The 25,984-nt window shown below is 40.5% G+C and overlaps 1 protein-coding gene across 1 annotated transcript in view; it reads right to left on the reverse strand.

Moving 5' to 3' along the window:
* Positions 1–344: 344 nt before the first annotated feature.
* The window catches only part of LOC111573998 (pleckstrin homology domain containing, family H (with MyTH4 domain) member 2), a 42,205-nt gene continuing 16,565 nt past the window's right edge, over positions 345–25,984 (reverse strand). Inside the window, exons 3-28 of the mRNA XM_055018785.1 lie at positions 18,616–18,678; positions 18,372–18,521; positions 17,862–17,945; positions 17,624–17,705; positions 16,616–16,801; positions 14,663–15,573; positions 13,892–13,967; positions 13,694–13,788; positions 13,324–13,483; positions 12,986–13,122; positions 12,510–12,623; positions 12,155–12,241; positions 11,814–11,972; positions 10,789–10,869; positions 10,438–10,617; positions 9,967–10,075; positions 9,138–9,250; positions 8,765–8,944; positions 8,025–8,122; positions 6,184–6,361; positions 4,795–4,950; positions 4,610–4,707; positions 2,793–2,934; positions 1,543–1,679; positions 1,114–1,243; positions 345–467 (exon numbers count right to left, since the gene is read on the reverse strand). Of these exons, the coding sequence (XP_054874760.1) occupies positions 345–467; positions 1,114–1,243; positions 1,543–1,679; positions 2,793–2,934; positions 4,610–4,707; positions 4,795–4,950; positions 6,184–6,361; positions 8,025–8,122; positions 8,765–8,944; positions 9,138–9,250; positions 9,967–10,075; positions 10,438–10,617; positions 10,789–10,869; positions 11,814–11,972; positions 12,155–12,241; positions 12,510–12,623; positions 12,986–13,122; positions 13,324–13,483; positions 13,694–13,788; positions 13,892–13,967; positions 14,663–15,573; positions 16,616–16,801; positions 17,624–17,705; positions 17,862–17,945; positions 18,372–18,521; positions 18,616–18,678 (4,029 nt within the window). The remainder of the gene's footprint in view (positions 468–1,113; positions 1,244–1,542; positions 1,680–2,792; positions 2,935–4,609; positions 4,708–4,794; positions 4,951–6,183; positions 6,362–8,024; positions 8,123–8,764; positions 8,945–9,137; positions 9,251–9,966; positions 10,076–10,437; positions 10,618–10,788; positions 10,870–11,813; positions 11,973–12,154; positions 12,242–12,509; positions 12,624–12,985; positions 13,123–13,323; positions 13,484–13,693; positions 13,789–13,891; positions 13,968–14,662; positions 15,574–16,615; positions 16,802–17,623; positions 17,706–17,861; positions 17,946–18,371; positions 18,522–18,615; positions 18,679–25,984) is intronic.

The raw sequence follows: 25,984 nt of genomic DNA on the forward strand, positions 1-25,984 counted from the left end.
CATACTGTGCAAATAAAGTTCTAAGTCAAAGTTTTTGACAGCTACAAAGCATCTAATATTACAACCCCACCCACATCTGTTCTTGTGTAAATCCTCTTACATGACCTCATTTTTTCTGAGTGAGAAAGTGACAGCAAGTAGTTTGTACACATCTACGTCCAACTAATGTGACTTACATTTCAGAAATGACATATAGTAAATTAGACTATTACTGGAGCTACATGATACTGGAAAGGAGATTTTAGAATCAAACGGAAATGTTAATTTCCAAGGTTTGTCCTTTATAAACACAAGGGGAATCAACAGGGACAAGGAATAAAGGGAGCAGAGCAAAGGAATCATGTCTAGACAGCTGTGAGGGACTGTAAATAGCAGCTTACAATGGAGTTATGCTCCAGAACGCTGATACCATCTTCATGCACGGCCAGCCAAACACGTCCACTCAGCTCTGGAGAGGGAGTGATAGACTGAAAACAGAGAGACAAACGAGATCAATTCCAAATTTACCATCGTAACTGTAAAGTTTTCTGAGAGCAAACACTAACAGTGTTGTGTATATAGTAGCAAATTCCGGTGTGGCTGTTCTTGATCTTGACCCAACTGGAGTCACATGAGGCAAATATATTTTTAGGACAGAGCTGAGAAAAAAAAATTGACAAGAGAATACTATAATGATGCTGAGTTCAAAACAAATGAAAGCAACAATCACTGTAAAGGAATCTTTGCACAGCTGCTATGGAACACACTGTATGCTTCACCACTGACGTCCCCTTATATGCACAAGTACAATCAGTTTTTATTGACAGTGTGCCAGTGAGTTGTTAACTTTATGGTTGTTGTTGTGAATTGCACTATCTGGTATTTTGTTTTCCTGTAAGGAGATCCTGTGTGGAGAAATATGGACAAACTATGAGAAGACACTGTATTAGAAAAACCTTTCCCTTTTTTTCATTACATTGAGAGATTATTTAGTTTATATGTCAGCCTTACTTTGTTCCACACAGTATCTTGGTTTTAATCTGAGAGCACATAACATTTTGAAACAAACAGTATGTCTGAGCTTAAGATAAGATACACTTAATTGACATGAGATTACAGCTTACACCCACTCACCCCTGCTTCAAACAGTTTGGCACCAAAGAACGGCCACTTCCTCGCAACAGTCAGGTAGATCCTGACACACTCAGATGAACTTCGTCCCCTGAGTGAAGCCCAGCGGGTAGAGAGACGCTGCAGCAATTGTCTGAGAGGAGGGGAAGGGGAAAACACATCCAGCATATTAACCTGATTACCACAAATTATCCTTAGTGTTCACTTTCTAAGTTGTTTCATTTAACACTTCTGGAAATCTTTTTGTGGCAATATTAGACAAATATCAACTTTCCGCTGAGTTCTGATAGGAAATTAAGAGGTTAACAATTTTCATCACAGAAATTTGCTGTCCAAGAAGACTATAAAAACAGAAAATAAACTAAATAGATGTGTTTTCTACACATGAAAGTACAAAATGGTTGTATAGCCAATTTTCAGTGTGTTCTGTACCTGAGCTGCTCCTCGGTTGTGGTCCTGCGGTAATGTTTTGGGTAGAATCTGTCCAAAACCTGCTTCAGGGTTTGATTAGACTTAGTCTGGGCTGATCCAGATGCGGAGAAGGGACGCTCAAAATCTCCAAACTCCACCTGAACACAGACATACAGTGCATTCAGTCCATACAGTTAGTATCTGGACAGTTCTACACTATTCTACACTTCAGGCTCTGTGCTTCAGCACATTCAATTTGAAATAGAAGAATGGATACTACATGAAAGCCGAAAGTCTCTGCTTTAGCTTGAGAATGTGTATATTAGTGATCATCCGATTATCAGCCTGGACAGTTATTGGATCTGATATTCAGACTCTGCTACAGTTGCCTCTCTGTGTCTGTAGTCACCACACTGTGATCTGGAGCAATGTGCCGCTAATTATTTACACATCATGAGTAATAGTCTATCAGCAAAGATGACAAAATGTGGAAAAGTTCCCATTTAAATAAACATATGTAAAATATGAACAAAGGCATTTCAGCAAAGTGTTAAATTAGTGTTTGCATTAACCTAAATTTTCACACCAAGTTTTTCATTTCTACTGAAAAAAAGTTGGTTTCAAATATTGGTCATTAGTCTCCTTGATTACAAATAATATCGATATCAGCCCTAAAAAAACTTCCTGGTCAATCCCTTGGTTACATTGACTTACATTTCAAGAAAGAACTGTGTAGAGTACACTATCATTCAAAAGTTTGGGGTCATCCAGTCAATTTCATGTTTTCCATGAAAACTCACACTTTTATTTGTGTGCTAACATAACTGCACAAGGGTTTTCTAATCATCAATGAGCCTTTCAACACCATTAGCTAACACAATGTAGCATTAGAACACAGGAGTGATGGTTGCTGGAAATGTTCCTCTGTATCCCTATGGAGATATTCCATTAAACATCAGCCGTTTCCAGCTAGAATAGTCATTTACCACATTAACACTGTCTAGACTGTATTTATGATTAATTCAATGTTATCTTCATGGAAAAAAATGCTTTTCTTTCAAAAATAAGGATATTTCTAAGTGATTAAAAACTTTTGAACGGTAGTGTATATAGATGTGTTTGTTTTGGAGAGTGTCTGGTCTTCAACATTGCATACAATATTTTCTTCTTTATATTACAGAGACTAGGAGCATTACAGGCAGCTTCATGCACTAAAGTCAAAACATACTATACATAATGTACAAGTTAAAAATATCACTACAGTCTCTAACCTGGGCGAGCAGGGCAGCCATTTCCAGAGCCAGTTCCTTATTGACAGGAAAGTGTCCTGCTACAATGGCCTCGTTGGTCTGATAAGCCAGCAGCAACCTCTCCCTTTCTGACTCCCCCCTCACCTGGAGAGAGAAGTACAGCCTGGGGGAGGAGAAACAGATGCAGTGATGGGGGACAGAGCACTCATATAGAGCTCAATAATGTCATATAAATACATGTTGATCTTCTGAGAAAATTAGTTAGATACTGGCCATCAACAAACTCTCATGATCTTTTTCTTACACAGAGAAGCTTTGTTAACCACTCACTGGTCCATTTATCCATTCCTGTTTCCTTCCTTGTGGCTCTTAGTAGGTGTGACAATAAATCATGATCTGTTATACAGTCTGTGCTCTAAGCCACTCTCTTGTCTCTGTATAAATACCATGAAACTGTGTCCTTGGTAAATACATAGTAAAAGGCACTACCACCAAATGCTAAACAAGTATTCCACTGCACTCACCATGGACAACTTTAAAGAGGACGGAAACTGATGCAGCAGAGGCAGGGATACAGGGAGGTGACAAATCAAAGAAAAAAACAGCATTAAGTGTCTTACTAAGGTGTTGGGCCAAATGTTCTGCAGCTTCACTGCTCCTTGACAGCAATAATTCTCTAAATATCTACAACTCTATTAAATGGATTAATACAATTCTTCCAAAAAATATTCCCTCATTTGGTGTTTTAACGACGGTGGTGGAAAATGTGATCTAACATGTCTGGTGACTGTGAAAGCCATAGCATATGATTCACATCACTTTTATCACACCATTCACTGACCCCTCAGGCTCTATGGATAGAGACATTATCATTATGGAGGACACCACTCCCATCAGGATAGAAATGTCTCATCACAAGATTAAGGGGATCACTCAGAACAACTTTGTAGTGATTTGCAGTTTCTCTTCTCTTTAAGGGGACAAAGGGACCCAAACCATGCCAGCAAAATGTCCCCCACAGAAGAACAGATCCTACAAGATCCCCTCACTGTGGAGGTCAAGGACTCAGCATTTTCATTTAATTCATTTGGATTGTTTTGCATTCTTCCTTCTTTTCAAAACCTGCCGCTTTGGACGTGTTGTACTACTCAAGTTTTGAGCTTCTAACTTCAAGCAGAGATTTCAAAGGTCTAGTAATTTCACTTTTATTCATGATTTCATTTTGAAACTAGTCTTTTGAAACTTCATGTAGAAAATCTGATTTCACACAAACTCCATCCGTCCATTATCTCTACACCGCTTAATCCCCATTACAGTCACCCTAAGTCAACTGGAGTCAAGCTCTTAGACTGGTGACCTGTCCAGGTTGTCCCCTGCATTCACCCTATCACAGGGCTACATATACAAACAAACAATCACATTCACACCTACGGACAAGGAAGGAAGGAAGGGGATGTGAACCACTGATCTTTTTGCTGCAAGGTGAAAGTGACAACCACCAAGTCACTGTGCAGGCCTACTTCACACGAACTCTAGTGTCAAAAACACTTTGACATAAGCATTAGTATTTCTGAACACCTGGAAGTGGTCACTGATTTTTAAAAGTGGGCAGTTCCTCTCTAAATAACATTCAGTTACCCAGAATACCTGCATGCAATAATTCTGATTCTCAACAAGGTCCAATATCCAAAACTATGGACATTCCTTTTCTTTTGCTGAACATCCACTCTCAAAATGTCACATTGTTCTAAACCTGAATTAACTTATGGACTGCTGAACCTGCTGTTTTGTATTTATTGATGTACTTCTTGTGACATTGCAACATCATCCTCCTCTACCTGTTCTTGTAGGTGAGGCGGACAGTCCTGGTGTTTTCTGACTTTCCGGTGTGCTGCTCTTTAGATGACTGCTCCCATTTGGAGATAATGTCACAGATCTGCAGATGATATGAGACAGATTAGTGTTGAGAAATGCAGCGCTTCCAATCTTCGAAAAGTAATCGTCACATGAATAAAAGATGCACCTTGATGCCTCCTTGCAGACAGTGTTCCAGCTCTCGTCCTGTAGGGTCATCGGTGTACAGGCTGAAACCAGACAGTCCCGTTTTTCTCATGCCAGTGTCCTGGTTGAGGCGACACTGGAACTCATCCACCGTTGTTGAAGCATCAAAGCTCACAACCTACAGAACAGGAAAATGATTGCAGACCAACGACATGACAGTAGTAGTAAACCCTGTGCTAATAGGCTAATGCATATCAGGGACAATGCTTACCCTGTTATTCCACTTGAGGTTACGATGTTAACCTATACCAGTTAGCATTGGACACAAAATACAACTGGTAGTAATTCCAGTAGTTAATAGTATTGGACAAATCTGGAGTTAGATGGAAAGTTTAGGGATCAGGAACAGTTAAACCTGATAGGAACATGAAAGCCTGCAAGAAATTTCACAGTAAACCACCCAATAGTTGTTGAGTCTTCACCAAAATAACAAATATGAATTGAAATAAAATGGCATGAATTAAAAAAATATTTTAGCACCAACCTATAGTGATACATCTGCAGTAGAAATTTTTAGACTGAACAGTATACTCTATGTACTGTGATGTTTACGTTCTTCCTGGTTGAAGCATTCCGATTATCAATAAAGATACATGTGGCAACCTCTTCATTATTATTGTCTTTTAGGCAGACAGTTACCAGCAAACAGGTTTACGTATCAGTATGAGGAGTCAACAGGTGCTACTAGCTGTCAGTGCTATGATCTCATCACTTCTTACACACACACAGAGAGAGATGAAAGCACTGAGTGTCAAAAACAAACACCCACCCAGGAAAGCCTGCAGCGCCTGGGTAGATACTGGGTGGAGCAGTTAAGCCAAAAGACTGAGCATGTGAATGATAGTGTAAACAGACAAAACTCTTTACAGTTGATTGCTGGATGTGTGCAAAGTGTAAGCTGAAGCTATGATGGGTTTCCTCACTCAGAGGACTGGATTCACCTGGTGGAAAGGTTATATGTATGCTGAATAATGAATGCTGGGGCTTTGTTTCGGTTATTTGGGTCTGACCTTAGTAATGTAAGCCCCATAAACACACAGAGACACAGAAACAAAGCCCCTCGTCTATATTTACCTTTTGAGTATTAAGTAATGACTTAGTCAACCTGGATCTCCTTTTGTTATGTCCTGAACAAGCCAGGCACAACGTATGACAGTGTAGCAGGAGGACTCATGTTATTAGCATGAACTGGATTTGCAATTTTCACCCAGAATATAGTTTTACACTAACATTATACCCTGTATGTGATGACAGAGTATGATGTGAGAGTTTATCAGCAAAATACAACCTGTCTCCATGAGCTAGCATTTCACTCCGTCAATAGCTGTCTTCCGGTGTGTATTATTGTTACCTGGTATGTGTTGTTGAGGAAGTGCACGGGGACGCTGAAGGGCAAGGAGTGGTGATATGGATTCCTCAGCAAGATAGACAGGATCTCCATACGGGACGGCCTGGACTGCCTCTCACCTTTCTGCTGGGTCCGCTCCATAGAGCGCTGGCAGTAGATGGCATATTTACCCACCTCCGTCCTGAAGGCAACAGGGAGGCACTAATTCATTATGCTATGTCTGTATGATGTTATTTATAAGCAGGAAGACACATCATGAGCGAAATAAGCAGTCAGTGCCAGGCTGAACGTTTCCACCTAGACACTGCAATATGGCTGAATTACTCCAATTACAACTTCCCACTGTGTAGCATAGAGAAGTACTACAGTGTATGAGCAGAGTTGAAGGTGATTGGTGTGCTCAAGCTACATCAAGTGGTGGAAGGGTGACAGGAGAAAGAGACAGGCACTTCATAGATCTGTACATTCTAGAGGAAGCAACGGTGTAGAGATACATCTAAGCTGTTTCAAGGTGTCTTACAAACTACATCAATGACCAGATAGGGAGTTTAAGATACATGTTGGTCCAATTAATAAACTAAACATGTACAAAGCTTCTTATTTAAGTTACAACCATGTTCACGGTTGAACTGTTTCATAAATTAAAGTACACGGCATGACTACACATCTGTTTTTTGAGTAAAAAGTTTCATCATGCTGATGATGACAAGATAAACTGGCTTAAGTCAAATCATGTCCAGTGATTCAGCATGAGTGTTGCATTTTGTTGTGAACACAGGATGCTGAACCTGCTCTGTAGGTGAGTGTGTGATTTTTTGTGTTCACCTGAAACTATTCAGTTTAACATCCAGACTGTATTTGTGATGTCATCCTGAATCGTGGCCCACATGATATGTGAATGTTTCTGTGCAAATCAGCTGCATGTCCCTGTGCATATGTGTTACCATGCCGACCACATTATTGACATAGATTAGATATAAGATAGCTTTTTAAGCAGTTCATGAACAGCAGATAAAGTTCTTTGTAATTCCACTTTTGAATTCATGGTAAAATCCCTGATCTGCTTCTGCAAAATACAGTTTGGTCCATTTGCTGTCACACCCAAAACCATAGTTCAATCAGAGCCAGGCCAAGACCATTTCCAGTTGTTTGGTTTAATTGTCAGCTTTTTCCCCAGCCCAACGCAACCAGGCTAACCCAGACCAGTGTTTGCATTAAATCAGCAACAGTGGTTTGTGTCAAAATAATCCAGAAAGCCAATATGAAGATCAACTGTCCCAAAACTGACCAGCAAAACTGGATAGTTTTCCCCTTATAATGAACTACAAGTGTGGACTAGCTTCTATTGTCACTGAGATCAAGTTGATTTATACTCCAGTGTATCTTTGGAGGCAAGTGTTGGTATATTGTAAATTGTGCTGAAACACATGCACAGCAAAAAAAAATGTTACAGGTGCTAGAGTTGGCATTATACTTGTGTAGAGCAAAAACAGAGAAGCACAATATGTATGTAACTGCCAGTGTGTTCTTAGTAAATATACTGAATGAGGAAAAGGCATTTAAACTCCAATATCAGAAAGTTACACTCTGGTACATCACTCTGCTGCTATCAGTTAAGAGACAACGAAGATAAAAATCACACTTGGCCAAGATATGGGGTTGTTTTTGACATATTTGTTCACTTGTGATAATAAACATAACTTTACTAAGATTCATTCCAAACTTGCTAACATTGGTATGTTTATGTTTGCAACAGTTGGATTTGTGCTGTTTTTCATTTGCCTCATTTAGTTTTGTACCGGGGTTCCTCGTGCCAGTGTTCAGTGCCCCTGATGTGTTCTCACCTGGCATCTCCATGTCTTTTGAGGTGAACCTGGAGCAGCCAGAGGAAAGGATGCTGAGGCAGAAACAGGCCGACACACAAGGCTAGAAACTGCCAGCCCTTGAGAATGACAAAGACACACTCAGTCAACACATTCTTAGATGTCACATTTATGAGTCAGAGAATCTGCATACAAAGCATCAGAGGCATTAATGCAGGAGACAGACTGAAAATAGTAGGAACCATCAAACAATTGGCCTATTTAGATCCTGTTAATCATCAACTCTGAGTTCATTCATGTATACAGAAGAACTCACAAGGGAGGATTGTGTAATGATTCATTCTGATTGTTCTTTTTTAGAGCTGGATGAGACATAACTACACTTTGAAATTTGATATCTCTTTTGAAACTAACAGGTAGTGCTGAACATTTAGCTTTTACATCTGCCCTCTGCTGGTGTTACAGGTGTGTTTGGTGACTGGAGAATCACTGCAGTGCTCTTGCTGCAATAAAAGCTCTTTTGATGATCATACCAACATAAGGGAGACAAGATTCTCCCAAGTTCAGTTTTATACTTGGAGCTATGATAGACATGAAGCCTGAAATGTTTTTACACAAATTTGATCTTTTTGATGCAGATCTGATGTCTATTAAGTCAGTGATAGTTTGTTTCCAGACAAACTATCCTTCCCTTTTTAAACGTCAACGTTTGCAGTTAATACCGCACCCTACTGCTGCCCCCATGTGGCGGTGAAGCAAACCTGCAGTGGTCCTGGATGGCCGTGTGGCTGCCTCTTGCGGGTCTGCTTGATGAGCTGGCAGAAGAACTCATTCTGAAGCTCGGGGTGGGCAAGGCACACCTGCAAGGCACTCTGGGCCAGAGATACATGGTAGTCGATGGCTGGAGCATCGATGGCCACATTGATGAACAGCTGACATGTCTGAAGGAAGATGATGGAGATGGAGAATAAATCAGAGTAGCAGCATCAGCACGGGTATCAAAAAAATAAGCCTGTATCCCATCAAAGACACTACAGTTTTGGAATTGTGACAGGATTACTGGATCATATAGAGGTTTCAGGGTAAAACTGCATATCGGTGCTACATATTTCTGCATGCATGTATTTTGTGTACCTTGAAGAGTTTAACAGCCTCTGTCTGCAGGGCCTGTGAGGGCAGGGTGGTGAGAGGAGATGACAGAGCTTCTTTACTGAAACACAACACGGGATGTCTCCAAATCTGAGAGTCTGAAAGGCACATAGACAGACTAGATAAAGGCAACAATAAGCACAAGTCCTACAAAAGAATGACATAAGCTTTGCACAAGAGGAACAGTATAAGCAGAGGAAGACATACAGTGCACTGCCTGCTAAAAGACACATAAAATAAAATCTAAAAACACACATAAAGGAAACTTAGAAGTACATTTAAAATGCGAGAATAAAAAAGTAGTACTACTATGACTAAAAACACTATATCATTGTTGTGTTTCATTTCTGCTGCATCAGATTTGCTCAGGCTGCATTTGAGAATGTTTCCAACAGGTTTAATAACATCAGTATCACTGACTCGTATGACACCTTCCTCACAGTCGTGAATCAGTTACTGACTGAATTTGAAGGGTATCTACTTGGGAATTTTGCTTCCCGGTGATGTTGATGGCCAATAATACATATAGCCCTAACTCAGAAATCTGATTTAGGGCTGTAATTCATTTTTAAATGGACCTTTTTAAAAGCAGTTAGGTTCTAAATGTAGTTCTAAATAGGCTCCTCTACATGTTCAATATATTTTTCATTATACTTCTGGTGATGTAAGACAGACTTACAGGTCACAATGACAATAAAATGATCTGTGTGAAAGTACTTTAACAAGGCATGGCAGAAAATGTGACCAGTTATTAGTAAAACAAGACTGTAAAACAGTCTGTAAAAAAGTCAGTGTATTTGTGGGAAATACTTACTTGCATCTCCATCCAGCTGGAAGAGTTTTCCCACCAGTTGCTCGAACTCAGTGCCGACTTTACCCACTGTGGTGCCCGCTGCCACAGACAGATGGTACAGCCATGAATCCTATAGAGTCGCACAGATTAACATAAGGAATACCAGAAACGTTTGAAATAAACACAAGGCCAACAGCCAACATGTTTTCACTTAGAGAACAGATCAATCTTCTGTTCAGTTAGAGTTCACATAAACGGATACACAGGAACATAAAAAGGACAACAAGGTCTGTGAGGACAAAATAAAAGAAAATGAAAATTACAGACATAAAGACAACACAACATATACAAACTCAAACTTCGTCAACAGAAAAATACAGCAATAAGGCATTGATGTCCTGGTTGCTAGCCCCACAGAATAACAGGGCATAAAAACTGCCACCATGACCGAAAAAAATAAAAATAAAAGGTGAGCATTCAAATGGTGCTGACCTTTTCATGACGGGATTCAATGAGCAGGTAGGTCGGTCCCTGCTCCTGTGGGTGGATAGCAATGGTGAAGGCTGCCACCTGTAAGCCCCGCCCACACGCCATCAGGTCGTCATCAGAATCTCTTGACCTGTCCACTTCCTCCACCCGGGCCTCCCACAGCTTAATCTGACCCAGCGGGAACTGGAAACATGGACAGACATACCGAACACGCTCAGATACAAAACTAACAGCTCAAGTAAAAGTATTCAGGTGAAAACATAAAAACCTATCACTTGTCAAGTGTACTACATTTCCCATTACAGTATTTATTTCTGTATACTTTTAACTGTGCTGAGTGATGTTGAAGCACACCTTATCCTCTTGGCTGCGAAAGTAGTACAATGTTTTCCCAATCAGAGCACACCAAACCCGCTTAGAGTAGCCGTGCTTCACCTGTAACAGAGAAAGTGCAAATTTACAGTGAAAATTTAACATAAAAAATGTGGTGAATATTTGAGAAGCAACAACATTGTGAAACGTGTTATGCACATAAAACTGCCTTCATAGCATTCTTGAAAAATTTGTAAATTTTCTAGGGATGCACAATGACATTGCCCTCATCATTGCTATTGGCTGATAAAGGCTTTAAAATGAAATATCAGCAAAAAGAACCGTTCCAGGCTAAAAACTTCTGTCATGCTCAAAGTTTACAGTTTTGTTTGAAAGTGCTACATAACAATAAATATGGGATATTTTACTTGTAAGTTGAAGTAGTTTTCTTATTTTGAGCAGTGAATGCAAACGATTGTGTCTTCACTGCTCAGAGAATGTTCAGATTAGAGTAGACATAATAATATGTTCATTCAATAATATGTTTGGAGAGACCAAATGCTCTCTGTATGAGGTGGAAAAAATATTCTCTGTTTCAGTATGAGTGGGCTGCACAGTGGCTCGATGGTTAGCACTTTCGCCTTGCAGCTAGGAGATCCCCGGTTTCTGTCCCGGCCTTCCTGGGATCTTCCTGCATGGAATTTGCATGTTCTCCCTGTGCATGAGTGGGTTTTCTCTGTCTACTCTGGTTTCCTCCCACAGTCCAAAAACATGCTGGGATTAACTTGTAACTCTAAATTGTCTGTAGGTGTGAACATGAGTGTGATTGTTTGTCTGTATATGTAGCCCTGTGATAGACTGGACAGCTGGGACAGACTTCAGCCCCCCGCAACCCTAATGAGGATTAAGCGATGTATAGATGATGGATGGATGTTTCAACATGAGCAAATGGCCAGAACGAGCTGAGGAATGTTGGCATTTTCAGATATTAGCAAAAATCCAATATCATAGATTTCAAGTTTTCTTTAGTTGCGAGAGTTAAAATCATGGTTGCATGTTGTGTGGACCTTGATGAGCAGTCCCTTCATGCCAGGGCGAATATCTGGCTGAGTGAAGAGAGGACTGGCGGCCTTCACCCTCAGAACACTCTGCAGCACCCGCAGCCACTCCTCTAGCAGGTTGGGAGAGTCGGCCTTCAGGTAGTAAACACGCTTCCCCGTCACTATCTACACACAGGAATGAAAAACACAGGCGGAGGTGAAGATGTATAAAGAATGTAAGATTTATTGGGCTTCGTAAAGTGACTAAGATCTGGTTAGAGTTAATTTTTATCACTGTAGAACTGTTAAATAATGCAGACTGTTTACTTTTGGGAAAAAAAGAAATTCTTAAAATTAGGATTACATACCTGGAGAACTTGTTTCCCTTCACCTCGGGCGATGCTGCTGGTGGCGTTGACCTCAATCTGACCCTGAGGTTTCCTGATCACATCACTCTGTGGGAGGATGATAAAGGATTACAGCTTCACTCACTGCAGAGGCATGACCCCAGCTCAGACCAGCTGACTTTATAACAGATGGTCTTTTAATTTATAGATAATATATTTATCATATTAAAAAACAAATCCTTACTTTGCTTTAAGCTCTTAATTTTTGCACAACAAAATTACATAACTAATTCCTGATAAAGGAACATAAAAATATTAAACACAAAAACATGGAACAACATTTTGCGATGAAACAGAATTGCCGACTAAAACCTACAGGTGACTTATAGTAGAGCAGCTCTCCATCTTTGAGGACAAACCAGCGTCTCTTCCAGGTTTTCTTCCAGGTCTTGACCATTTTCAGCAGGTAGCCTGACTTCTCCATTGGCTCCTAGAGGACATGACACCATTCAGTTTGATGCAGTACTATGTACATTGCAAGATGTAAAGGAGAATCCCATAAAATCATAGCTGCAAAAACAAAATAACTGATTGGTTATTAATATTTGAGGGTGGTAAGCTTAAACAACAAGATACCAACAAACTAATAGGTTACTTGATGTTTACCTGCCATTAAAAGGTACTGAAGTAATTCTCAGATGCGTTAAAACAAAGTCTGTAAACTTGCCTCAAAAGACTTTAAAGCAGCTCTGGAGGGTCATCAGCCAGTGTAGTGTATGGTAATGTGGAGCATGGAAACTAATGTGGTTCCCTGTGATGTGTGTGTTACAGATAAAGCAATCTGTGACTCACACTCTTGCCGTCGTCACTGGATGAACAGCAGGTCTTGGGCAGTTTCTGTTCAGGTTCAGAGCATTCAGTGTCAGTGGAGTACGCATCAGGAGGGATGGCGTAGTCACTCTCTGATGTCATTGAAGCCATAGACACAGCTGGAAGACAGATGTATACACTAACAATGACTTCATACTCATGTGTAGGAAACAGAGAAACATTCATCAACATTAGAGATTTGCTACGGAATGTTTTTTTTTACAGTTTTGACCATTGCATCAACAGCTGTGCTCAAGGGCAGTCTGGATTTCCACTGCTGTGGGATTTCTAAACAAATCCAAAGAAGACTTGTGTTGTACCCCTCTTGAGAGAGCGCGGGCTGCCCGGGCTGCTGTCCTTTCTGGAGCTGGAGGAGGTGTGGGAGCTGCAGAGGGAACCATCCTCCTCTCCTGAACTGGATGACTCCTCAGAGCTGGATGATTCATCTGAGAACGGACTGCTGCTCAACAGAGTGGCTTTCTGCAAGATGGAAGTGCTGTGGTGGTTAGCATGCACACAGTCATAGACAGACCACTACACTATACATTACAATCAACTTTGGCTGACTTAACTACAGATCAGTAAAACACAGAACAAACCAGATGCTGTGAATAAGGTCACAGGTGATCAAATACAGATGGAGGGAATGTGTAAGTGACAGTAAATGCTGTTGTGTGCTCTTATACTTACCCCCTTTAGAGTAGTGTAAACCGGTGTAGTCATGTTTTTATAAATGAGGGATGTGTACGTTACAAAGGCAGGATAAGAGGACTGCAGGGAGGGATCTGTGACACAGATTACACTTCAGTTAGTCAGTATTGAATCTCTCTAGCAGAGACTGTGTGAGCAGCTCAGCAATTTGACCTCCATGTTTTTGTGCAGTCTTACCTTTGCTAGCAGGGTCTGTGCAGGACGTGTCAGACAGTCTGATTCCTGATTTAGCCACAGCATAGATACGACTTTCCTATGAAGAAAATGCAATACTACCAGTCAGGACTTTAACAGAACACATCTGCGATTAAAAACATACATTTCGTAAGCAACACAGTGCATTGATATATTGTACAATAGCACACAACTGGCAATTATGTTTGTGATGTTGGATTCTTATTTCAAGTTACATGTTCTATGTGCTGCTGCCATGCAGACTGCACTTTCTATTGTTCTAAACATGCATCATAACAGCAGATGGCAGTGTGAGCAACACAAAGGCACATTTTTGAAGTTGTGTAGTTGTTCATTAGTAGAGGAAAACATATTGCTAAAATATTTATTGCCTTTAATTATTTAAAACAAAGGGCTTCGTTAAAGTTTCATATATCTAAAGCATGCTTACGTGAGCTTTATTCCTTATCTCAGACAATTCTAGTAATAAAAATAAACAAAAAATTAAGACCACAATCGATAATGAAAAAAACAAAAGCAGAATCACGTAAGTGCCCAGTTATATTGTAATGGAGGAGCATGTCTTTTGGCTCATGCATATTTAAGAGGCTGTGGACTATGGCAAAGAATAAGATATATTAGCATTTGGCACGCACAATACATGTTAGCACCAGGTGAATGTTGTTTTGTCTGGTTTGTTGATGGTAAGAAAAAGACCATTAGCAGCTTTATTCTTCAAATAACGTATAATCAATAAACCTTGGACAGTCTTACCCAGGAGGGCAGCCTGTGTAAAGGTGGAGTCGGAGGTTTGCTGCCAGGTACTGAGCCGTCACAGTCAGACCTCACTGAGCTAATCTCTGTCCCGGGTTCAGATGAGGTCTGTGAGGATGGCATGGTGGTTTGTGAGCTGGGAGGAATTTGTGGAGGTGTGTCCCTGCCTGTCTCCATGCCAACCTCCTGCTGCTGGTCGAGGTCGGTTTCCTGTGGCCGTAGGGGGCGCAGCATGCTGAGGGCGTTGCGTGTTTGACCATGTGTGGCCTCACTGCTGATTGGTGGCTGGCTCAGGTGTTTCTTGGCCAGGGACACGTTCATCAGCCCGAACCCTGCTGGGGTCCTAAGGCGGGGCTGTTTGGGTGAGGCGGGGTTGTCTCTTGGGTCCTGGGGTGGGTTGGGTCGCTTAGGGGTGAGGGCTGGTGTGAGGATGGGGCTGGGGGTGTTCGGCTCACTGGAGGAGGACGAGGAGTCAAGCCTCTGAGACTGGAATCGTTTGTTGAGCTCCTCAGAGGTGCAGTCCTCCAGCTTAGCCCCGTGTCCCTCCTCCTCCCCCTCCTTACACCCTGCTAGCGTTCCGTCTGATGACTCCAGCAGGCTAATGCCGAGACGCTCGGCTCGCTGCATGTCATCGTCAAACAGAGAGCTGCTGTCGTCAGAAGCAGTCAGGTAGGTGTCGCTGCCAGGCCGGCTGAACTCTAAGCCGCACACTCTCCCTCTGCCTCCCTCCCCCTCTGATGCAGCACTGGAGAGCACAGATGAGACACAGCGAGACTCCGGTCCACAGGCATTCTCACCAGGGTTCTCATATGCACTGCTGTCCTCTACTGGTGGACACACCAGGCCAGTATGGTTTGGTCTGTGGACTTCAACATCTGTCCCTGAGGAGGCTGTCTGCTTGCTACTCTTCTCTGCCAAAACATAAATTAACACAAATGATACGTGTTAGCTGCATTAATTCATAGTTGTTTTATGGGGGTTGTGTGAAGTGTGTGTGGCATCGTATGGGGTCCTTGAAACCCATTCAGTAAAGGGCTAGAATTAGGGTTAGTTTATAATTTCAGAATTAATGAGAGATGATGTGTCACTTTGAAACATGTATAGCTGTATCTCAATTAAATTCACTTTTCACCCGAGCTATACAGCAAACTAAGATTCCCAAAGCAAAGTATGATGACATGAATCTTTGGTTTCATTTCAACGCTCTGATAGAAGCAATGGTTTTGTTGATTAGCTTGTATTGTGGCTCTAGAAATGGCAGCTAGCCCCTAACATTTCACAATAGCACCACTATCACACAATTGAATTTATTTATAGTAGTTTATGACCATACCCCTGCAGAACTAATGGTATTCCCATCAGCCTCTGCTGCACTGTTTATAGGTAATGAGCAAAGGTTAGGATTCTAACACATCAAATTAATATAATGAACATTGTAAATATTATTTTTGCTGAATGCATGTTAGCATTGTCAAGGAAAGCATAACAACATGCTGCTTTCAGCATTAAGCTGATTAAGCATATCAGAGGACTCAGCTTTGTCTTCATGCAAACAGCAGTAACACATTAAATACCTCTGCAGGGTTCGAACGTAAAAAGATGATTTCTTCCTAAATTAAAACAGCTGTTCCATTATTTGATCTGTTCACCTACTAACTGTTGGCTACTGTCTGTCATACATGTATGTTATCCTTGTGTCTTACATATGAACAAGGGATGTTACTGTGTGCATATTTTATCACAGTCCATCACACATTTTGTTCTCACTCTAATTCCTCATCAACATTTTTACAATACTTCAGCGGAAAGTAGTTTTCTAACACACCCTGGAAATGACTTCACTATGTGCTTTTCTTTGTCCAGCTCTGCCTCCACATCCAGTTAAACCCAGAAATATGCAGACTTACAGAAGCTGTTTCCATTATCAAGTGCTGCGACTTTGTGGGGACTTACCAGTTTTGTCTCTGCCCTCAGTCTCTCCCTGTGTGCTGAGGGTCCTCTGGGATGGTGCTGGTCCAGTAAGGACCTGGGGGTTTTTCCCTCTCACTTGGAAACAGCCAAACGTCAGGCTGCTGAGACGCTGGGCCTCTCCTGGTCTGCAAAGGACTCCTCGTCCACCACCACACTTCTGCTCAAACACTGCAAAAACACAGGTTTCAATAGTACTTATGAACACATTGTAACTGTGCAAAAGACAGTCATTTTAGAGATTTCTAGGTTCAAGTTAGCTATTATTTTCTGTCAGCATTTCATAAATGTTAGAACTCGTATGGTCATTAAAACTAATCAAAAGCACAGTAAATAAGATGTTAAGAAAGGTAACTTTGACAATGTGTACCTTTAACATTGATGTTTGGTTTAAAATGTAACGCTCATTTGATGGAGAATGAAACAAGTCACATGACCACAGTTTAGTTAAGGGTCACACCTGTGGCATTGTGGGTCAAATGCAATACAGCTGCAGAGAAATACACCAACATTGCTTGAGAGGAAATGATAGGACCTAAAAACATAACTACTTTGCATGATCTGAGAGGCGCACACAGTGATTGTGACTTTTAAGTTTTATTTGTTTCATATTTGTTGGCAATACTTGTTAAAGTGCTTTTTATGGACGGTTTTAATGTATTGTTGTCGCAAGCTAGCATATCATACCTGTCTAACAACAGAAAATCTGCATAGTAGACTTATTTTTGGAATCCATCTAATTAGAGACTTTTTTTTGTGAAACTTTGTATATTTTAAATGTTTGTATGTACTTAATTTTCATAGTTTTCACGGCGTCGGCTGACTGAGCAGAAAAATAAATGTTAAAAGACACTTGTATGATGCCTTCATTATAGTTACACACATATTAGTAATTGCCATGCAGTTTAGTTTTGTCAAGGAAGTTTGTATCAATGTAAATCGTACAAGCGGACATGAACAAACATGGGTAAATTGAGACATATAACTTTTTACCTTGTACTTGTTTCTGTAGCTCCAAAATCTGAGCCTCTTGTTGCTTGTTGGTTTCTCTTAATGCTGCATTCTCAACCTCAAACTGAAGCATAAACATATTTCATATAAAATGCCGACTTGATTCAGACATTGATTACATATTAATTACTTTAATTCACCTTCCAGTTTCCACATGGTCTCTTTTCAACATATGTAAATTGTTTTTGTACCTACATATCCAATGCAGAAACATGTTTACCTCCGACAACTTCAGCATCACCCACTCCTTGATCTTAGCTGCTTTCTCCTCCACTGTTTTGGCATCTTGAAGTCTGATTTGTTTCTGGCAACAAAAAAACCCCAACAAAAACCACAACCTTAAGCCATCTGTCACTCTGGGTTCATACAGGCAGCTACAGATATGCTGAGAAACAGAGAGAGATGTTGAAGATAGAAGGGACTAAAATTCATTAGGGATACTATCTGTTATTACATAGGATAGGGTTGTAAAATTGAAATGAAGAACAAGATTAAAAACGCTGGAGACTTAAAGGCTTAAAGGAAAAGTTTGGTCTTCCTGTATCTTCTGTGTTTTTGTAGTGCTATGACAGTTTGAAGTTTTTTATTTCCACTTCTGCTCTTTCTCTGTGTTTGTGAAGACTGACTGCATGCCACGTCTTTGTCTTCATTATTTTGCACTGGGGGAAAAAGAAAAAAAAAATTCACTTGCACCACATCTGTTGAAAATCTTTGCGTGTATGTGCTTTACCTGCTCCTCCAGCTGCTGCTCCAGCTGGGCGATGACGTCCTCCTTCTCCTGCACTAAGGCCTGCAGCTCCTGGCACTGTTGAAACAAACGCACCTCTGAGTCTCCGGATGGACCATCTGGAGCTTTGAGCTTCTCCTCCATCCACTGCACCTGAAATCATCACACACGCACACAGATAACTACGTTCACACACGGCCACACACACTCAGAGTCCAGATAAAGACGCCTTAGTTAAGATCCTTACCTGCTGCTGAGCAGTGAAGGCCCGTTTCTCTGCATCAATCACCTGTCTTTCCAGCTGTTGAATCTGTGAATGCAAAATTTCTTTGTCATAATTGTGACTTTTTTCTTGAGAACACTTTTTATGTAACTGTCTTAATGAGACTTGTTACTTAATAATCTCTACACAAGCAGATACATACACAGAATACAAGGCAACCCTGTCACCTACTCCATCCAATCTGAAATTAGTCTTTAGCATCCCTTTGGTATTTCGGACCAACCTGTTTGCATGGGGACTAAATACAGCGGTGAAAAAAAGCTTTCGGACACCCCATGTATTTGTGAAATGTTGCATTAAGAATCACTCTCAGGTCTTCAAGTGCAATTTCTTTTAGTACAGTTACAGCCAAAATACTAAACAAATCCTAAAAAAGCCATTAAAGACTTAAAATTTATTGGTTCCATAAAAAAAAAGATAAGAAATTTTGAGTATTGGGTCATTTTGGTACCAGTGATCTACTAATGAAGGTCGTGCTTTTTATTAAAAGACACAATTTTTGTTGCTGTGCTTCGCATCTATATAAAACCTGCACATCTCAAACTTCTTCAGAGAGAAAAAATGGCTAAAACAAGGAACCTAATGCAGGAAACATGCCTGAAGATACAGATTCTCAGCCAGGAAGGCTACAGCCGCCGCCAGATAGTCAGAAAGTGCAAATGCAGTCCTTCAGCAGTTGGATCCACTCTGCAGAAATACAGACAAATCAACAGCTTGGAAGAAAAACGATGATCTGGGCGTCCAAGAGATTCTTCAGCAAGAAATGACCGCATCCTGATCTGCATATGCAGGGAAAACCGCTGAATGACATCACAGGAGCTTCAGCAGCAGAGGTCAAACCAAACTGGGGTCCAGTGTTCCACCCACACTGTATGTGGCTGACTTTTAGATCATGACTTAAGGTCCTACAAGGCTGTTAAGAAGTCCATGATCACTGACAGACAGAGGTTAGCCTGGCGTCATTGGGCCCAAGCACACAAGAATGGGACAGACAGGTACTAGAAGACGATTCTGTGGTCAGATGAGTCCAGTTTCCAGCTTTATCTTCCTCCTGCTAATGTGAGGGGATGCAGAAGACCAGGAGAAGCATTATCTCCAGCATTTACAGTACCTACTGTCCAACATGGTGGAGGCTCACTGTCTGTGATAGCACACTGAACTCCGCCAAGTATTGTGTCAAACCCACATGCTCCCTTCTGTATGTGCACTGTTCTGTTGAGGTCAAAACTGGATGTTTCAACAAGATAATACCCACACTTCCAGGGCCAGTAGAACTTGGCTGCAGGAGCACAGTATCCGGGTCTTAGCATGACCAGCTCAATCCCTGGACATGAGCCCCATTGAAAATCTGTGGTGGATTATCAAAAGGTCTGTTTCAAAACGTAAACCAAAGAATTTAGAAGAACTAAAAGCAGTAATTCAAGAAGAATGGGACAAGATTAGCCCTCAACGGTGAGAAAGGCTCGTAGGGAACATGCTAGCCAGGATTAGAGCTCTACTGCATGTTAATGACAGGACAACTAAATATTAATTTGATGATGTGATGGTTTATTTATTTTTTGTTCAGTTTTTAACACATTCTCTGTTATTTGTTGACTTTGATACTGACAATGTTGAGAACTGACATAGTGAAAGTGTCCCAATCTACAAAATGTTCATTGTTCTGTTTGTATTGCTTGCTCTCTATCTGCCATCCTCTATCCCCACCTCTCTCACCCCGACTCTCACCCCAACCGGTTGAGGCAGATGACTGCCTGTCCTGAGCCTGGTTCTGTCTGATGTTTTTTTCCCCCCTCTGGTTCCAACCTACTGTCGCTAACTGCTTACTCAATTATTCACAAACGAACAACATCCTTCTCCGCCTGTAGGTCTCTCACTTCACACTGCAGGATGTTGGAGCATTTACTGTATGTCAACAGAAGGTTAAGTCATGCCTTGAATGTCTTTATTGAAAAGCACTGAAACTGCTAGTTCTTTTTACGTTACAAGATCAGAGTGCTTGTACACAATAAAATGGCAATCCATAGCTTTGCCTTACCATAAAATGCAGAAACGGTAACATTAACAATAAAACGCAGTAATTTTACCATTCACGATAAAATGCAGTGTCCATTGCCAAGAAAAGGCAGCCAGTTCTTGTTGGCAGTGGATCCACTGATTTACAACATTTACACGTACATCTCAGAACTGATGAGGCAATTTTATGACTGCTGAAGTGCAGCACACAGCACCTTTAACCAGTTACATAATGGTGATGAGGTGCCGCATCTGTAAAGTTACAAACAGCTCTTTGTATACTAAGATCAGAGCAGATCGTGTGGAACCTGGCAGGAGTGTGTTAATACTCCAGCAACACCAAAAGGTCACACAGCTTTCACACACACACACACACACACACCCACACACCCACACATACAAACAGATGCTGGCACACACTGCATGAGAACATACACAAGGATAAAAGAACCCTGTGGGAATCGAGGAGAGAGAGATGACTTTATGAGCAACATTCCTCTGAAATTCCTCAGCTCAAAGTGGCGGAAGCAGCGGAGGAACCAGTGTCTTCTTAAGGGAAGCGCTCTCAAACCTCAGAAGCTCTCTGAAGGAAAATATGCAGGAATGTCGATGGAAATTTTCTATGTAGTAACCACCATGGTTAGAATATTTTGCTACATGAGCACACATACACATACAACTTAGACTAGATGACAGGCAACTTCTAAGAATGTAGTCGAGTTTAGAGGACTGGACTGACACATCAAGCAGTCAGATGTATCTGAGAATAAGGCAGAGAAGAGAAGATAATGAAGGAAGTCATTTAGTTCAGAGTAAATATAATGTTTAGACAGTAAACAAAGCTTCACTGTCAGTTTCACAGGTTAACCAGATAATAATCACCGGTCCTCTCACAGCTGCTGTTTGACTTATGAAAGCAGGACACAGATGAAACTATTATCTCTAATAACAGACAAGCTTAAATGGAAAGTATTCAAACACTCTGATATTCTGTCTGGCGGTAGATGAACAGTGCTATGTTGTCATTATTCTGTTGTTTAAAATATTGCAGCAAAGCAGGAACAAATGATGTACAAGCACACAAACTTACTCACCACATCTGTACACACTCAGTGCTGGTGATAATTCAAAACCTGACCCAATGTAAATTCTGCTGTTGTTAATTGTGAGCATGAATGTTAAAAAACTCAATTCACCCAAACACAGAAAAAAAAATGAGAAAAAAAATATATGTATACATTTGTTGACAGCCTTTGTTGATTTTTATTGATTTTGAGATGTTCCCATTTGTTAAAATTTCTGCTGTAGCAATATTGTATATTATCTTGACCCATTTTCTAAAATTATTTCCAAGTCCAAACTTTTGTAAAACTTCGAAAAGGTAAGGCCATTCAACCTTATCAAAGGCCTTTTCAGCATCCAATGATAGGAGAGCTGTGTCCGGTGTGTCTTTACTGAAATGAATGACATTAAGTACTCTTCTTACATTATGTGAACCTGGTCTTCGCGTTACAAAGCCATTCTGATCTTGATCTATAATATTTGGTAATATATCTTGTAAGCGTTTAGCTAAGATTTTACAAATAATTTTAAGATCAGAATTTAATAGGCTTATTGGTCTCATGTTTTCACATTTACTGGAGGGTTTACCTGGTTTTGGTAATAATATGATGACAGCATTATTCATATATGGTGGTAAATCACTATTTTGAAATGCTTCTAGGATCATTTCCAAAAGTGGTTTTATTAATTTATTCTTAAATCTTTTATAGAAGTCAACTGGAAAGCCATCTGGTCCTGCTGTTTTCCCTGACTTCATATTATCAATGGCCTGTCCAATTTCTCCTTGACTAATTCCAGCCTCCAGAATCTCCCTGCTTTCATTTGGAATGCATGGTATAGACAATCCACCTAAAAACCCATTCAGCTTGGTTAAGTCACTTATTTTTTGCATCATACAGTTTTTCATAATAATCTCTAAAGGCGCTATTAATTTTTACCGGCTCTACAACTACCTGTCCATTATTTATGGTACCGGATATTGGTGTTTTGGATTCTAATTGTTTAATCTGCCATGCCAGTAATTTCCCTGATTTTTCACCTTGTTCATAAAAGGTTTGCTTCAGTCTTAAAAGACTCGAGGCAGCCCTGTTCGTAGATTTTTTCATTTATCATATTCAGCTCTCAGAATCAATCAGTCATTCTCTAACTGTGGGTTACTACTTGCATACACCTTTTCTTGAAGCATTTTTATGTTCCATTTGGATTCTCTTTTCTTTGGCCCTCTTAGATTTTGAACCTGTACAACTAATGATTTGCCCCCTTATAAAAGCTTTGAATGCCTCCCACTTTATACCTGCAGTTGTTTGTGTAGCGGTGATGTCAAAGAACTCATCTGTTTTTCTATGCACTCGACAAATGTCTTATCCTGAAGCCATTTATGTTGAAAATGCCACCTAGCTGGGTTCTTTATCAATTTTTTATCCACATATACTAAAGAGCAGGGAGCGTGATTTTAAATCACACTGTTATCATAGAAACAGTTATGAATCTTGGACCTTAATTCTGTGGAAACGAAGAAATAATCAATACGAGAAAATGTTTTATGGGTATTAGAATAGCAAGAGTAGGCTTTGACCTGTGGTTTTAATTCTCTCCATATATCCAACAGTCTCAATTCTTTCATGAAATGTTTAATAGTCGTTCTACATCCATTATGCATACTGTCTAATCCTGTTGATCTATCTATACTGGGATTCAATGTACAGTTAAAATCCCCTACTATTATATGCTGCCCAGTAAGTGATGCTAAAGTAAGAACAAGATTAACAAAGAAATTATAGTCATCAATTTTGGGACCGTATACATTCACCAAATTTATATTTTCTGATAGCAACGAACCTTGGATGATTAGATATCTTCCAAATTTGTCTCGAATTACATTTTCCACATGGAATGGGACTGTTTTATGTATAAGAATCATAACTCCCCTGGCTCGGGATGAGAATGAAGATGTGAATACGATACCTTGCCATCTTCTTCTAATTTTATTCTAATCCTCCTCTAGTAGATGAGTTTCTTGTAGAAAAATAATTTTTGAGTCTATGTCTTTTATTTTATTCATGATTTTTTTTAGCTTTACAAACTTTTGTAGACCTCTGCATGACTTTTCCTTAATTTAACTTTATTTCCAGATTTTATTTTTTCTGTGAAGAACCCGGAGAGAGTTATTTGGTTTTTATTGATTTCATAAATAGTGTAATTTTATTTCAGAAATAGTGTTATTTACTTCCTGACTTTTTTCTGTGAAGATCCCAGAGAGGGTTATTTGGTTATTATTTATTTCATAAATAGTGTTATTTATTTCATTAATAGTGTTATCATTTATTTCCTGACTTTTTTTTCTGTGAAGATCCCGGAAAGGGTTATTAATATTTGGTTATGTGTGGCTTTCTGGAAAATAATAAAAGTCTACGTTTAGGCACCCCTGCGATCGTCACACTTTTTCTGTTACAAACTGACCCCGGCCCCCCATCAGGGAAGGGAAAAGTTATGTGGCCCTCACAGGAAAAAGTTTGGGGACCCCTGATCTACATAGCAGCTCATCTATGACTCTGCTCAAACACTGTAAAAATACTACACACCACACAATGGCAAGTTGTACTATTGGGAAATTGGAAAAACAGTAATTATACAAAAAGGACAGGAATGGTTCCTTCGATTTGTTTCAATCCATGTTTTTTATCTGTCATTGGTTCACTAGTTTCAAGCTGGAAATATTCAGCCACGACAAGGACTAATTATTTCACTCATGATGTGTCTTCTAGCACATGAAATACACCACATGGTCATGTTACCATGATAAAAAAAAAACTTCATTTTCACTGGCAGGGGTTTTTAATGCAGTTGCAGTTGTCATATTCAAACTGAGTGCAAACCACTGTGAAGAGCGACAACTGTATTTAGCCTCACTGTGGATCCAGCTGTTGGAGTACGCCGTGGCCAAGCTCCAGTTTTCCTCTGCTCCTGTTAACTTCCAGAGACCAGAAGAAGTGGACTCAGCTCTGTCCAAAGGCAGCCACACCCTGCCAGACACCCTCACTGTTTCCAATGCGCAATGTTTTCAGGACCAAAGAGGAAGCGAGACCTTTATGCGGCCACCGTTTCATTTGTCAGTTTAGAGAGAGATTTTGATTTGAACATTTTGTAGGATTATGCTACTGTATGTCCACATCTGGGGTGGAAATTGACTGCAGTTTATTTAATACAGTGTTTGGACGACTGAACCTGCACACTTTCAAATCTTGATGTGAAGATATTTCACAGTCTCAGGACAGTAACAGATAAAACAAACTTTCTTAATCTATTTCTGATGAGACAGGTGAATTTCACTCAAGAAAACACACTCAGCAAGCAGACCTAAATGTATGTTCAGATCAAAAGCAGATGTGAAAACGGTCAATATATCTCACACACAAATGCACACGCACTCTCCCTCTCTTCTGGATATAGATCCTCTGCTGTGCCACAAAAGAAACCACATGTGCCTCTCTCAATAACAGATATAGCATCTGGCACAAAAAGCATGTTAATTACAGGGCATGTATACTGTAGGTTACAGCTGGAGACGACACACACACAGTCTCATACACACACCAGACATAACAACATATAAAAAAAACCATAAACACATGTCTGATGATGATGATCCTCTCCTGTGCATCAGAGCATGTGTGCAATTTTGTATGTTTTCCTCATTCTCTAGGTTATATATGCAGGATGAATCAGACCTGGGTGTGTGTGTGTCATATCCTGTGCAGCTCAGTTGTGATGACCAGTGACAGGTTTAGGCTGGCAGTGTGGTAGTTTTAAGAGCTATGCCTCACTACCTGCCCTCTGTGCTCGCACACAATACGAGTGCTCCTGCTGCTTCACTGGGTCGAGGCCTGACGCACCCAAACACGTGACCTCTCCTCTCATTCTGCCTCCACCATGCTCCATCACCTCTGCATTCCCTGCTCAGATCCAAAATCAGTTCAACTTCCATTCCTGGAATTCCACAACTGACGCTCTGTGGCCAACCTCCCCCTGAACTCCATCCATCCCTCCCCCATCGCTCCATCCGCGGGCCAGGCAGCCAGCTCACAAAGCCTCTCTCTGTAGGCTGCAACCCACACTGCTTACCTGCACTTTAATACAACCCAATATATTCACATTTAGGACTTATTCCCTGGCAAAAAAAAAAGCAAACCGGCACTCTAGAGGTATATTGTTAGGATGTGACCATCGTCAAATATGTTTATAATAAAATTAAAAG

This window comes from Amphiprion ocellaris, chromosome 16, assembly GCF_022539595.1.
Source record: "Amphiprion ocellaris isolate individual 3 ecotype Okinawa chromosome 16, ASM2253959v1, whole genome shotgun sequence".
Lineage (NCBI taxonomy): Eukaryota > Metazoa > Chordata > Actinopteri > Pomacentridae > Amphiprion > Amphiprion ocellaris.